Source organism: Protopterus annectens, chromosome 7.part0 (genome assembly GCF_019279795.1).
Source record: "Protopterus annectens isolate FY-2018-M chromosome 7.part0, PAN1.0, whole genome shotgun sequence".
NCBI lineage: Eukaryota > Metazoa > Chordata > Ceratodontiformes > Protopteridae > Protopterus > Protopterus annectens.
In genome coordinates, this window is record NC_056739.1 from 799,508,196 (window position 1) to 799,521,385 (window position 13,190).

The following is a 13,190-nucleotide window of genomic DNA, read 5'->3' on the forward strand; positions in this document are numbered from 1 at the left end:
AGCAGAGTTGTGAAGTTTGTCTGAAAAAGGTCATGTTGATATGCGTAGCAGATAATTAGCTACAGACAGGATATATTGTTGTAATTAACATAATTCATCATTCTTGAAGGTATCCAACTGTTTATTTTGATGTTTAATGATAATATGTGTTTACTGTCTGGCAGTGTTTTATACTAGATACATTTGTGACAGAATATTTGTACTTCCTTGATGTAATATTTTTGTAAAATTGATGAATCTTTTACAAAATCGGTAAACTTAGATGTTATATTTAATAAGCAACTGTATGGTTTTATTGAACAGATTTGTTTTCTACTACTAAAGAATGTTTGTAATGCAGATGCTTTAACTTGCGTAGATCACAAACCAGCCTAATAATTATGAAAGAAATTGATTGTTTTTGATATAGATAACCAGCAAAGATTTATTGATTAACATCTGTAGTATTACTTAGTGATTGCAGCACATGGTACTGAGCAGTGGTACTACATAACAGAATAGCATAAATGCATCTAGTAAGGTCCTGTTTTGTCCTGTACTTTGTGTATTCCACTTATGTATTTAACATATATTGAACGCAGAGTTTTTTAAGCACTTAACTTCAGTGTTACTCAGCCCTTTAATTCATTAATCTTTGTTGTGGTGTCTAGACTGAAGTCTTCAACATCTTGTTTGTAACGAGTGAGAATGGCAATAAGAAGGTGTATATGGTGCATTGTGAAGACTGTGCCCCTAAGCGAAGTGCCTCCCTCAATTCTGTTGTGATACTGGAGCAGTACCGTGTGGAAGAGCTGATGCAAGTCTACGACAACTTCATCCTGGTGAGAAGTGTGCAGTCGTGTGTACTGTAGTTCGTATTTAGTGCTGTTACAGTATTTTATATAATACATAGGATTAGCCACATGCAGACATTAGTTATGGGTGTCTTCTAAAGAAGTCAAGTTTTCTCAAAGTTGAGCTGACATCTCCTTAAGCCAAGGATGCCAGCAGGAAGGCTAACCATAGAGAGGAGAGGATCCCTCCCATTTTCAGTATTGGGGGGGCTAGAAGTGAGTAATTGCTTGTTACACAAGTCCATCAGTGTTTTTCCTGAGTGATTCTAAAAGTGTTAAATACCCTGTTTTGGTCTTTACTTCTCTGTTTGTAATTTCCCCAGCCATGATTAATTTTGCTTACATTTTTTAACCCCCACAATGCCCTGTGGCCCATGATGATCTTACAACTACCACCCCAAGCTGTCATCTTTCTGCTTGGGTGATGATTACCAGGTCTCATTTTGCAAGCATGTAAAACCTTTAATAAGAAAATGTAGCTATGTAGTGCCCATAATCTTATAGCTTGTCTGAAGCATACACAGGCGGTGTCTACCTGTTGTCAGACAGTGAACTGTCCATCAGTTTAAGGAAGAAGAAAACACACATATAATCCTCCCAACAAAACAGTAGGCACTGCAAAATGGGAAAAAAAAATTGCTCTTTCTAGTCCATGGTCCTATTTGTCAGTGCCCTGCCTTCGATAGTCCCTTTGGATCCAAGTTACTCCAGTCATTGCATAAGAACTTTTCTAGGGCTCCATGGAAAGCTATCAGCTAAGCATAATTTCCTCTGGCTTCCTTCACCAGAGAACAAATGGGCCGGAGTGCTCTTGACTCAGTGGAATAATGAATGTGTTAGTTGGGTGCAAGAGTGTGGGAGTAGTCAGGCACATCCTGTGGTTCCAGAAAAAAGAAATTCCTTTAATACATAGCAAAAGGGTATCTTGGGGGAATAGACCACACTTGGGATCAGGATATGTCCCTGTAGTGTCAGCAGTGAATTCACAGACATCTGTATTAGCTAAAGCAACACACATCTCATTTTCTTACGTCATTTCATGGTTGGTGAGTGCGTGCTTTGCAGGATTGACCAGCCCTTTTTCCTCTTCTGCGAAGTTTAAGATGGTTTGGCTCCCTTAACTTCCTGAACAGTTGTGAACAGGGCACAAAAAGGTTGGGCTTTCACAGTAAGCAGTAGATTTGTGTTGCCTTGCAGTGCTCCTACACTATTACCTGTTGGAGGTACAGTTGCTGTGAGTACCCGTGCAGTCAAGTGTTCCTACATCATTATTTAGAATTTCTCTTGCTGTAAGTGGCAGATGTGAGCTCCTTTGCAGTCAGTGCTCCTGATGTGTTATCTACACTGACCCCTGCTGGAAGAGCCTGGGACTGCATTAGGTGTGCCCTACCCCACAGTGTTCCTATTGCTACTGTTTACTACTACTACTACAGTGACTTCTGCGGAAATATGTTGGGAGTGCAGTTACTGTGAGCACCCATGCAGTCAGTACAGTGGCACCAATACCTGAGGGGTGACCATTGCAGTAAGAACTGGACTACAGTAATTATGTGCTTACCCACAGACAGAACTCCTGCAGCAGGTTTGTGGTTGCCCCTAAAAGCTAGTACTAAAGTCACTTACATTCTCATTGCAGAGAGAATACTGTATGTGGGGAATGTGCTGCCGGAGTGGGAATTAAATTGTGGCAGAACAGACTCATTTGAGAGTGCATGATACAAATGAAGGATGGAAGGAGGTGGGGGGGGGGCTGCTGTAAAATGTTGGTTGAAAGCTACAGGTAGACTATTAGATTATAGAAAGTTTTTCCATCTGACATCTTTGTTTGTATATTACACTGATGCTTGCTGGGAGAAGCTGAAACTAGAGTTGGTGTATGCTCCATCAGAGTTTAATGCTTGTACACCATTGCCTACAGTGACCCCTGCATTACCTGTAAGAACCTCTGAGAGTACTCTTACAGTGCTGCTCCAGTTACCTTTGTTGGGTGAAGCTGGGATTGCATTACCTGTGTGTGTGTGTGTGGGGGGGGGTCTTTCATAGTCATCTCTCTACACCAGGTACTGCAGTTCCTGCAGACAGAGAGAGGCTGGGTTTGCAGTAGCTTGTGTAAGGTCCCTCATAATCACTTTTGTGCCGTTAGGTAATGCATTCCATGCAGGGGAGACACTAGGATTGCAGAAGCAGTGGGATGCCCCTCACAGTTATGAGTTACCACCTGTCCCCCTTTGGCACCTGTGTCCTGCAAAAAATAAAAAAATGGTAAATGTCCTTAGATTTTAGTACAAAAGTTTATTCTAAGTTTTCTTTAATAGTTGCATAAAACAGTTTTGTATCTGAAACACCTAAATGTTATATAAAATAGCATAAGCAACTCAAATGTTACAAGAAAAAGCTTTTTTGTCAAAAAATTGAAGCACTGTCCTTTTCACTGGCCACTGGGTATATTTTGTCCTGCAAAATCTCACACTTCTAGAAAAATATCCCACTTTGGGCATTTGAAAAAAGATAGGAGCCCTACTCACAGTCCTCGTTTCCTACATTATTGTGTACAGTTGTTCCCTGCAGGGAGAGTCTGAAATCTCAGTGTATTTGAGAAGTCCCTACATAGTGTTCCTGCAGTGATTTTTGCTGGAAAAAAAACTGGGTACTGCAGTCCCTGTTGGAGAGGGGGGTCTGGGACACGGGGACTACAGTAACTGCTCCCCATAGTCAGTGCTCCTACAATGGGGACTGCAGTAACTGCTCCTCAGAGTCAGTGCTCCTACATCGGGAATGGGGGAAGCTGGAATGGCAGTAGGGAGGCTGAGACTGCAGTAACCATTCCACAAAGTCAGTACTTGTATACTTTTACTTATGGTGACCTATACAGGGGAGAGTTTGGCAGTGATTTAGCATCAGACATTCTAATGCATACGGCGTTCTTTTTGCCCTAAACTGTAGTGACTAAATTTATAGTATATGCTGTTGATGTGTTCTTGATGGTTGTCATTCTTGTTTCACTCACTGGTGTCCCATTCTGTTCCACAGACTGGATCTGCAGTGTCCCGATGACTTCACTCTCCCAAAGCCATAGCAGCCCTATGCCCGGCACAACCAATGACAACCATTGTACTTAGCAGATCAGTCAGTTGCCTGTTCACTGCACTGTATCTGCCACTTGCAGAGCTGTTTACGCAAGACTTTGCCTGCTGATTGGATACCCAGGAAGCCTGGTGAACTACTGTCTACAGCCTTTTTACTTACCTTGTGATTGCAACCAGCAGCCACTCAGCAGTGACTTTGATGGGAATCTTGCAGTTTTGCATTCTGGAATTGGACAGAAAAAGAAGAACTAAAAAAAATCACTTGAATTTTATTATTTTTGTCTCTTAAAACAACCTGGCACGACACCACATTGGCCTTTTAGACTTTTTGGGGAAAATCCATTGTTTTTCAAAGCATTAAAAGTGGACGGTGGCTTGGAATGGAAAAAGATACGGGTTTTAGCAGGAATTTCTTAATTTTGTGATAGTATTGTATATGTGTTTGTATATTGTGATTTTTCTTTGTCTTTTTTGTGTTTGTTTGTTTTTCTTCATTTTTTAGGCATACCAACACTTCACATTAAGATTTACTATCTTAGAAATAATTGGTTTAATTTTGTGGTGTTCATTTACATCTGTTTGTTTTTTATAATGTAAATTTTTTTATTTATGAAATTTTTTTGCTGTATTTATTGTTTCTGTCTTTTAAGTACATGCCATTTTTAAAAATGAATTTTATCTGTCATATTAAATATCTTGACGTTTGACTCCTAGCTTGCAGGTGCTTTGTCTCTCTCTCTTCCATTCTGCCTCAAAAGAAACTGGTACGGACTGGAAAGCAAAACCAGTTTGTAAAAGGGGAGGGAGAGAGAATTATATTTGTAATTTTTTAAAACAAGTCATTTTTTGATTTAGGGGCAAACATAAAATGGTTTCAGAGAAATAGATTTTGTCTAAGAATTTAGAGTTTCTTCTTTGGTTTCTGACTCGAGCAGTTCTGTGTGGAATGTTTGAGCTGCACTGTCAGACTTAATTATTAAATCTGAGCCGAACACACTTAACTTTATGACACTTGTGTGACAATGCTGAGAAGAGGTAATAAAAGATTTCAGTAAATTTTTCATTGTCAGTGGTGTTTTACTTTGCTGAGGGCAGAAAGAAGTACCATGGCAGAAGTGCAAATGAGATTCCATGTACAGGGAAGAGGGAGGATTCCATTAGGATGTAAGCCTTTGTTTTCTGTGGATGTTAAAAAGTCCAGTGTTCCTTGCTAAGGCTATGTATGCAGTGCTTTGTCCAAGTATATTTCCAATTAGCTGCGAGTACGTTATTTCCTTGTTCCTTTTTCTGCATCTGTTTTAGCAGATGGGGTTGTACATATGTCATCAGAGTAACTTATTTACTGTTTCATTGTTTGTATACATTGTGATGTAAAAAATGTATTGCTGAAAAAGAAAACTCAGTCTATAGGCCTGGGACAGCTGCAGGACCTTTAACTAGTCTGTATCAGAACTGTAAAATGTTTTATCAAATTCCTTCTCTTGAGAAATGAAAGTCTCGGACAACAGAGTGATCCAAGAGTTGTTTGCTTTCTTTGTTATGTATGAAGGTCAGAGAAATGGCTTAGGCCTTGTGCGTGTTCTATACTCATTGGCTTGAATGATGGGATGTCCTGACCGAAATCACTGTTGGAGTATTCGTATCCAATGGGTTATCACTGCTGACATCCGGCTCGGGGTACCAAACCTTTACCTTCCCAGGATTGTATGTCCAATGTGTGACCTCACCGCACAAGTATAGTGACATATAGGAGGGCATAAGACCATAAAGCATAGTGGCATATAAGCAGATGTAAGAGTGCAACTCCCCCACACTATCTCGCCGCCAGCTTGAACACAGGTTGTATATCCATTGGACTATTTGGATTGTTTATCATTTAGTTGTTAATACTGTTGCTTTGAATTTTTAGATAAGTACCCCATTAGGGAACCTTCCTTTATTTTTTTAAACTGTCTTGCCTTGTCAGTATTAGGTGTGAGCTAAGAGGGTTAACTGTAAGTGTGGTAGGCAATTCCTATACAAAGACTTGCATACTCAGTCTTTTTTTTTTTTTTTTTTTTTTTTGCTTAGGAGCAGAACATCACTACAAGACCTGTTCCATTTGTCAGTCTTTTGTACCCAAGACTTTGCAGTTCCATTTGTCCTCGTGCATGCATGTCCCATTCTAAGATGGTGGATTTTGCTTCCCAGATATACCTCCTTCCCTTAAGAAAAATCTTAAAAAGCCTAGGCTTGAGACTCAGTTGACTCTTTCTGATTGTGACTTACCTGCTAAGGTATTAGAATCCGCAGTACATCAGACTGCACCTCAGATGCCCTCTTATCTAGACCCTTCTGGAGGGCCAGTTTGGCATCAGAGGGCTTTACGATTGAGGAAAATGATCATCTCAGAGGCTCCAGAAGGCATTCCATAGATAGTATGGGAAGAGGCCTCAGATAAACTAATAGAGGTACGTCAGGGATCTGAACCATCATACACGGCTCAGGCTGCCATCACACCAAAAAAGAAATGGCAAAAAGCTAGGCATGTATCTTCCTTAGAGGAAGGAGGAGGAAAAAAGGAATGAATAGACTTTTCTCAGGGTTTGTTCAAGGCCATTTTGGCCCTGAAGTATCATTCTTTTTCTTCTCAACCCCCTCCCCCCAATCCTAAAAAGACTGCTGTGGTTTCATCTTCCTGTGAAGATGAAGTTTCTGATTTTGACCATTCCCCTAGCCTGTTCCTCTCAAATCCACTTTCCTGGCCACATCCCTCCTGATGATGACTTCTGTTTCACTTGACTCTCCTGTGGAAGAACTGTCTTTTGGGGAGATGGTTTAAACATGAAGCACTTTTAAGTGAGAGTCTAGGCAGATCACAGAGGTCGAGAAAAGGTACTATAACTTGTAAATGTGCACTCTAGCCCCTTCCCCAGTTGCTTCAGTTGTTGAGAGATGTTCATCGTGTTTCACTGTTGCAGTCATTACTGTTGGGTTATCCTGCTGGCAGGCTACCCGCAGTCGGCCCGAATTCCAAAGTCTAGGTCCGGCGTCTGTTGCTGTCGCCTCTTCCCTGACGTCAGTGCACCAAGGGTATAAAAGATGCAGCCGACGGCATTTTCTTCAGTCTTTCTTGCCGTGCGGTGCCCGAAGCAAAAGCAGTTCACAAGTGCCGGTCGGCCGACTCCTGAGATTTTCAAAATCGAATTTCAGATCCGAAGTCTTCATGAAAGCTAAGTACCCCATTGGGGAAACTTTTTTCTTGCTCCACACCGATGTCAGAAAAAGTTAACAATTGTATTTCTTGTGGGAAGCAAATATCTCATAAGGATTTTCATTCTTACTGTATTCCTTGCCTAGGCCCTGATCACGACATTGCTAGCTGTCGGTTTTGTGCTAGATTTAACCAACGCACTATTAAGTGTCGGTACGATTTTGCCTTTCATTACTTTGGCCGAAGGTTTAATTATATAATGCCATCAGAGCAGCCGATGACCGGAGTTTATAAAAAGCGCAAGGAAAAGGATAGGCATCTGAGGTACAAAACCGATGATGAGGCCCCCGCTAGGCCAGTCGCCGGTTCTCAGTGAGGCGCTTTCGCAACCCCTGAAGCCCGCTACCTCAGAACCACAGGCCACTTCCGACTCCCACATGGAGCCGACTAGGCCTCTGGATACTCAAGGTATTGGACTCTCGGAAACTATTCCCTCAGATGGGTCTGGAGCCGCTGAGCAGGCATCGGTTTCTGAAGGTGTTTTCAGACCTACACAATTGTATGTCAAGCCAACTTCAGCTGTAAAGACAAAGAAACAAGTACAGCATTCTCCTGGACAGACTTCCATGCCTAAGAAACAGATGCTTAAAATGGCCGAAGACCTAATTACCTTGATCAGGGGTTCCCATCCCCCTCCTGATAAGAGGCCTAGGCAAGAGACAGAGTATGACTCTTCTGATCAGGTTTCAATTTCCTCTGATTCCTCTTCTGAACAGGAATACTCTTTTCCTCCCTATGAGGATTTTGATGCTGAAGAATCTATTCCTTCAGCCTCTCCTCCTGAGGATTATTCTTTTGGTGAAACCCTACATACCATGAGGGAGCATTTTCACTGGGAGAGCCAAGATTACTCAGAATCTAAGAAAAGGCTCAGAGACTTCCTTTTACTACTTCATCACAGACCTCTCGCTATTCCACCTGTTCTAGACATTGTAGATGTATTTTCAGAGTCCGGCCTGTCTCCTGATTCTTTACCCCCTGCACCTGTTAAGCCAGACAGATACTACAGGGTGCCAGACTCTCATAAATTTCTATATAAAAGCTCTGCTGCTGACCCAGAAACTATTTCTCAGGGTCCCAAAGGGGTCAAGGCTTCCACTGCAAAAAACCCTGTCCCCTCTGATAGGGATTCTAGGGCACTGGACAGATGGGGAAAAAAGTTTACACTTCTGCTACCTTGGCTTTAAGGGCTTTAAATTGTCAGTTTCATATGCTTAAATATCAGCAATACTTAATATCACTGCTTAAACAGAAAATGTTGGCAAATTCTGAGTGTTCTGATAATAAGGAAAGGCAGGATTTATTGCATGCAGCTGAACAAGTAGGAAAGCATATTTTGCAGTGTGGTTTTGATTCACTGGAGGCCTCTTGCAGGGCCGTTGTTACGGGTTCTGTCATTAGAAGGCATGCTTGGTTAAAGGAACAGAATCTGTCTGATCATGTTAAAGCAAAATTATTGGATGCCCCATTACAGCATGATACTTTGTTTGGTGTTAAGGCAGAAGAGGTGTTGAAGAAAATGGAGGATAAAGAGAAATCCATGCAGACAGTTAAGGATTTCCTACAGGTACAACCACCAAGATTTAGCAGGAACTGTACTACAAGGAATTGGTTCTTTCCAGTGTCAGACAGGCCACAAAGAGGCAGATACAGACGCCCCAGAGGCAGATCCCAGCCCAAAGGCTCATACAGGCCTAAACAATGGGGTGCTTCTACCTCCAAAAGCAGGAAGACAAATCACAACCATACAGGAAACAGTCCCAATGACTTTCCTCTGCCAGAACTAAGCACTTATCTTTTGGCAGCCCCCTTAGGGGGAAAACTAGCACTTTTTTCACCAAATTGGCACGATTACCTAGGACAAATGGGTCTTGAACATAGTGTCTCAGGGCTACAGGTTCCACTTTCACACCCTGCCAAGGGCAAAAGGTATGCCAGACCTGCCACACAATCAATGGGCAGAGGCACAAAAGCAAGTTTCATCCCTCATGGACATGAGGGCCATTCAACAGGTACCACAACAAGAGCAGGGACAAGGTTTTTACTCGAGACTTTTCTTGGTGCCCAAAAAGGACAAAGCCTGGAGACCAATATTGGACCTGTCTATTCTAAACACATTTCTGGATGCCCCAAAATTCAAAATGTTGACTCTGCAGCAGCTACTGCCCATGCTGGGCAAGAAGGCTTGGCTCGTAACTTTGGACCTAAAAGAGGCATACCTGCATGTCCCAATCAGACAATCTTGCAGAAGATACCTCAGATTCATAGCTGGCTCACTGCATTACCAATTCTCTGCACTGCCCTTTGGCATATCTACTGCGCCCAGAGTCTTCACAAAATGCCTGGCACCAGTAATTGAATTTTGCAGACAAAGAGGAATTCAAATATATCCCTACTTGGACGACTGCCTTATTCAAGCAGAGAACAAAGACATTCTACTAAAGCATCTGGCGTTTGTAAAAAGACTACTACTTTGCCTAGGATACACAGTAAACGAAAAGAAATCAAAACTAGTACCCTCTCAAGAGATAATATTCCTGGGTGCAAGCATAAATACAACTGCCCAGGTGGCTTATCTCACGCCAGACAAACAAAGGCAACTGACTTCTTCAAAATGTTGGCAACAAAGACCCAGTTATCTGCAAGAAAAATTCTGCAGGCCTTGGGCTTCATGGCATCCTGCATTCTGCTAATTCCATATGCCCGACTGCATATGAGGAAACTACAATGGTATCTAAAAAGTGTTTGGACTCAACATTGCCACAGCCTGGAAACATTAATTACCATCATTCCCTGTCTGCAACAGGAGTTTCGATGGTGGGCACAGGCCTGTCACCACAACAAGGGACAGTCATTCACTTTTACCCACAGCCAGGCAGTCACTAACAACGGATGCATCAGATTATGCCTGGGGAGCACACATGGCAGGAAAATGTATTCAGGGCACATGGCCCGTAAGCCAGATGCATCTTCATATCAATCAAAAAGAGATGCTAGCTGTTCAGAATGCCCTGACAGCTTTCAAGGATTTACTTCATCCCGGACAACTACTGATAAAAACGGACAATACTACAGTCATGTGGTACATAAACAAGCAGGGAGGCACACATTCCTATCCCCTCTGCAGACAAGCCATGACTTTGTGGGACACAGCATTGACGTATCAAGTTCACCTGCAAGCACAATTCCTGCCAGGAAAAATAAATACTCTGGCAGATGAACTAAGCAGAAACCTCATGGATCCCCACTAGTGGAAACTGGATCCACAAGTCTTCAGCATGATAACAAGGAAATGGGGATGCCCAGACATAGATCTATTTGCCTCCCTTCACAACTGCCAACTACGGAGATTCTGCACAAGGACTTATCACAAGCAAGCATGGAAAGTGGATGCCCTATCCTTCAGCTGGAAAAACCTAACAGCATATGCCTTTCCTCCACTGCCTCTCCTCTCCAAGGTACTCCTGAAGGTCAGACAAGAGAAGCCAAAAATGATACTGATTGCCCCATACTGGCCACGCCAGCACTGGTACCCAATCCTAAAGAACTTGTCTCAAGGTCCAACCTGGACATTGCCTCAAACTTCTCACTTACTGACCCAACAAAACAATCAGATCCTGCACAGCCAACTCAGGACCTTAAATCTGGCAGCATGGCAGATAATGTAGCCTTTCATAACAATCTTCTTTCCAAAGCGGTAATGGATGTTATCTTGAAGACCAGGAGGCCCAGTACCAGAAAATCTTATACAGAAAAATGGAAGAGATTCTGTGCTTGGAACCAGGAACAAGGAATTGACACGTCTGTACCAAATATTCCTCAGATTTTACAATACTTAACTGAGATGCTGGACAAAGGCCTATCCTTTTCATCAATTAAGATTCATGCCTCTGCCATTTCAGCCCATTACAATACGGAACCACCTATATTTTCTCATCCTTTAATAAGGCAGCACCTCAGAGGGGCCAAAAACATAAGACCTCCAAGGAGAGCACCAATCCCTGCATGGGGGACCTCAATTATGTCTTGGAAAAACTCACACTGCCTCCTTTTGAGCCAGCTTCAACAGCCGATGTAAAATTCTTATCCTGGAAAACAGCTCTGCTCCTAGCAATAACCTCTGCAAGACGAGTCTCAGAGCTGTGGAACCTTTTATCATTTTCCATCCAGACAGGGTTTCCCTGAGGACGAACCCTACATTTATGCCTAAGGTGGTGTCCAGTGTGGCCCTCAACCAAACCATTCACTTGCCTACCTTTTATCCAAAACCACAGAACAAGGGTGAGAGACTTCTGCATTCTTTGGACATACACAGACAGCTACACTTTTACTTGGACAGAACTAAAGCCTTCAGAAAGACTGAGCAACTTTTAGTGGCATATGCTGCAGGATCACAAGGAAAAGCTATCTCGAAACAGACTATTTCAAAATGGATAGGCCATTGCATTCTTTTCTGCTACTCACAGCATGGCAAATTATTGCCTAAGGGCATTAGGCCACACTCCCACCAGAGCAGCAGCCACCTCAGCAGCCTTCCTCAGAGGAGTACCAACCAAAGACATCTTGAGGCTGCAACTTGGAGTTCAGTGCACACTTTTACAAAGCACTACCACTTACCTCTCTACTCTAAATCCAGAGCAGGCTTTGCCACTGCAGTTCTGCAGGGCCTCATAGCCTCTCCTAATCCTATTTAGCCCAGCCACCCATCCTCCGCTTTGGGATTCAACCCAACAGTAATGACTGCAACAGTGAAACGCAATGAACATAGTACAGTTGTGTACCTACCATAAATGTAGATGTTCAAGTGTATTCACTGTTGCAGTCCAGGTTACCCTCCCACCATCCCCCTTTCATTTGCTGGATCTTATCTGTTCTCTGTTCTATACAACCTATGTGGTGTATTTGCTTGTAGATGAAGGAAATGTTTACTTTAGTGCATGCATGTTTATTGGCATAAACTATTTAGTCTACCCTTTTGGGGGCATCTGACATCTGGGGCAAGAAAAACTGAAGAAAATGGTGTCGGCTGCATCTTTTATACCCCTGGCGCACTGACGTCAGGGAAGAGGCGACAGCAACTGACGCCGGACCTAGACTTTGGAATTCGGGCCGACTGCGGTAGCCTGCCAGCAGGATAACCCAACAGTAATGACTGCAACAGTGAATACACTAGAACATCTACATTTATGGTAGGTACACAACTGTACTTTTCTTAGACACTTTTCTGTCCATTTAGCTGTCCCAGACTCACCAGCTGATCCCAAAAGGCCAGACTGATTTTATAAAGTTCCTGATGATCTTATGTTCTTGTTTAAAAGCTCTGTAGTGGACTCCTCCTGATAAACCTTTAAAGCTCTTTCCAAATGCCAATGCCCTCCCTTCTGACAAAGGTAGCAGGGCTATGGATAGTTGGGGATAAAAGGTTTATATGTCTGCCTTGGCATTCAGGGCTATTAATTACCAAACCCAAGTGACCAAGTAGTTGATATGCCTTAGACTACACAAGTAGCCAGACACAGGATTAGGTGTCGTTATGATGCTGTATCGACCTCTTCCAGGACAGCTGTCATCCTCAGGTGTGCACAGTTGTGCAACCAACCCTTTAGATGAAGATCCTCTTGTCTGACCCACATATGTAACAAACCTTTTGAAAACCTTTCAAGAACAGAGAAAAACCATAAAGGGCTGCCAGCAGTTTCTTTTAACTTCTGTGCCTAGGTACCACAGGAATTATCCTACTAATCCTACCCCCTTTATCAGAAGGGATCCTAGATTTAGTCAAACACAGGAAGCCTCCCAGAAGGAGATTTCCAGAAAAAGAGGGATTCCTCCTCTGGAAGCCTCCCTTTGGGGAAAAATGTTTGACTACCTACAGACTCTCCCCCCAGCCCCTCAGCCATGCCCTGCCCCTTTCAAAAAGGCTCCCCCAATCTTTCACTATGTCGAAAAAATTACCACAGACCAATGGGTTCTATCGTCTTGGATGGAGATTCTACCATTAAATGGCATACCACCCCC

The 13,190-nt window shown here is 42.8% G+C and overlaps 1 protein-coding gene across 5 annotated transcripts in view; it reads left to right on the plus strand.

The window, feature by feature from the left end:
- KDM6B (lysine demethylase 6B) overlaps window positions 1-4,975 on the plus strand; it is a 175,710-nt gene extending 170,735 nt beyond the window's left edge. For all 5 annotated transcript variants that reach the window (XM_044077326.1, XM_044077328.1, XM_044077329.1 and 2 more), the window contains 2 exons: window positions 651-821; window positions 3,864-4,975. In XM_044077326.1, the coding sequence (XP_043933261.1) occupies window positions 651-821; window positions 3,864-3,887 (195 nt within the window). In that variant the 3' untranslated portion in view covers window positions 3,888-4,975. The remainder of the gene's footprint in view (window positions 1-650; window positions 822-3,863) is intronic.
- The last annotated feature ends 8,215 nt before the right edge of the window (window positions 4,976-13,190 follow it).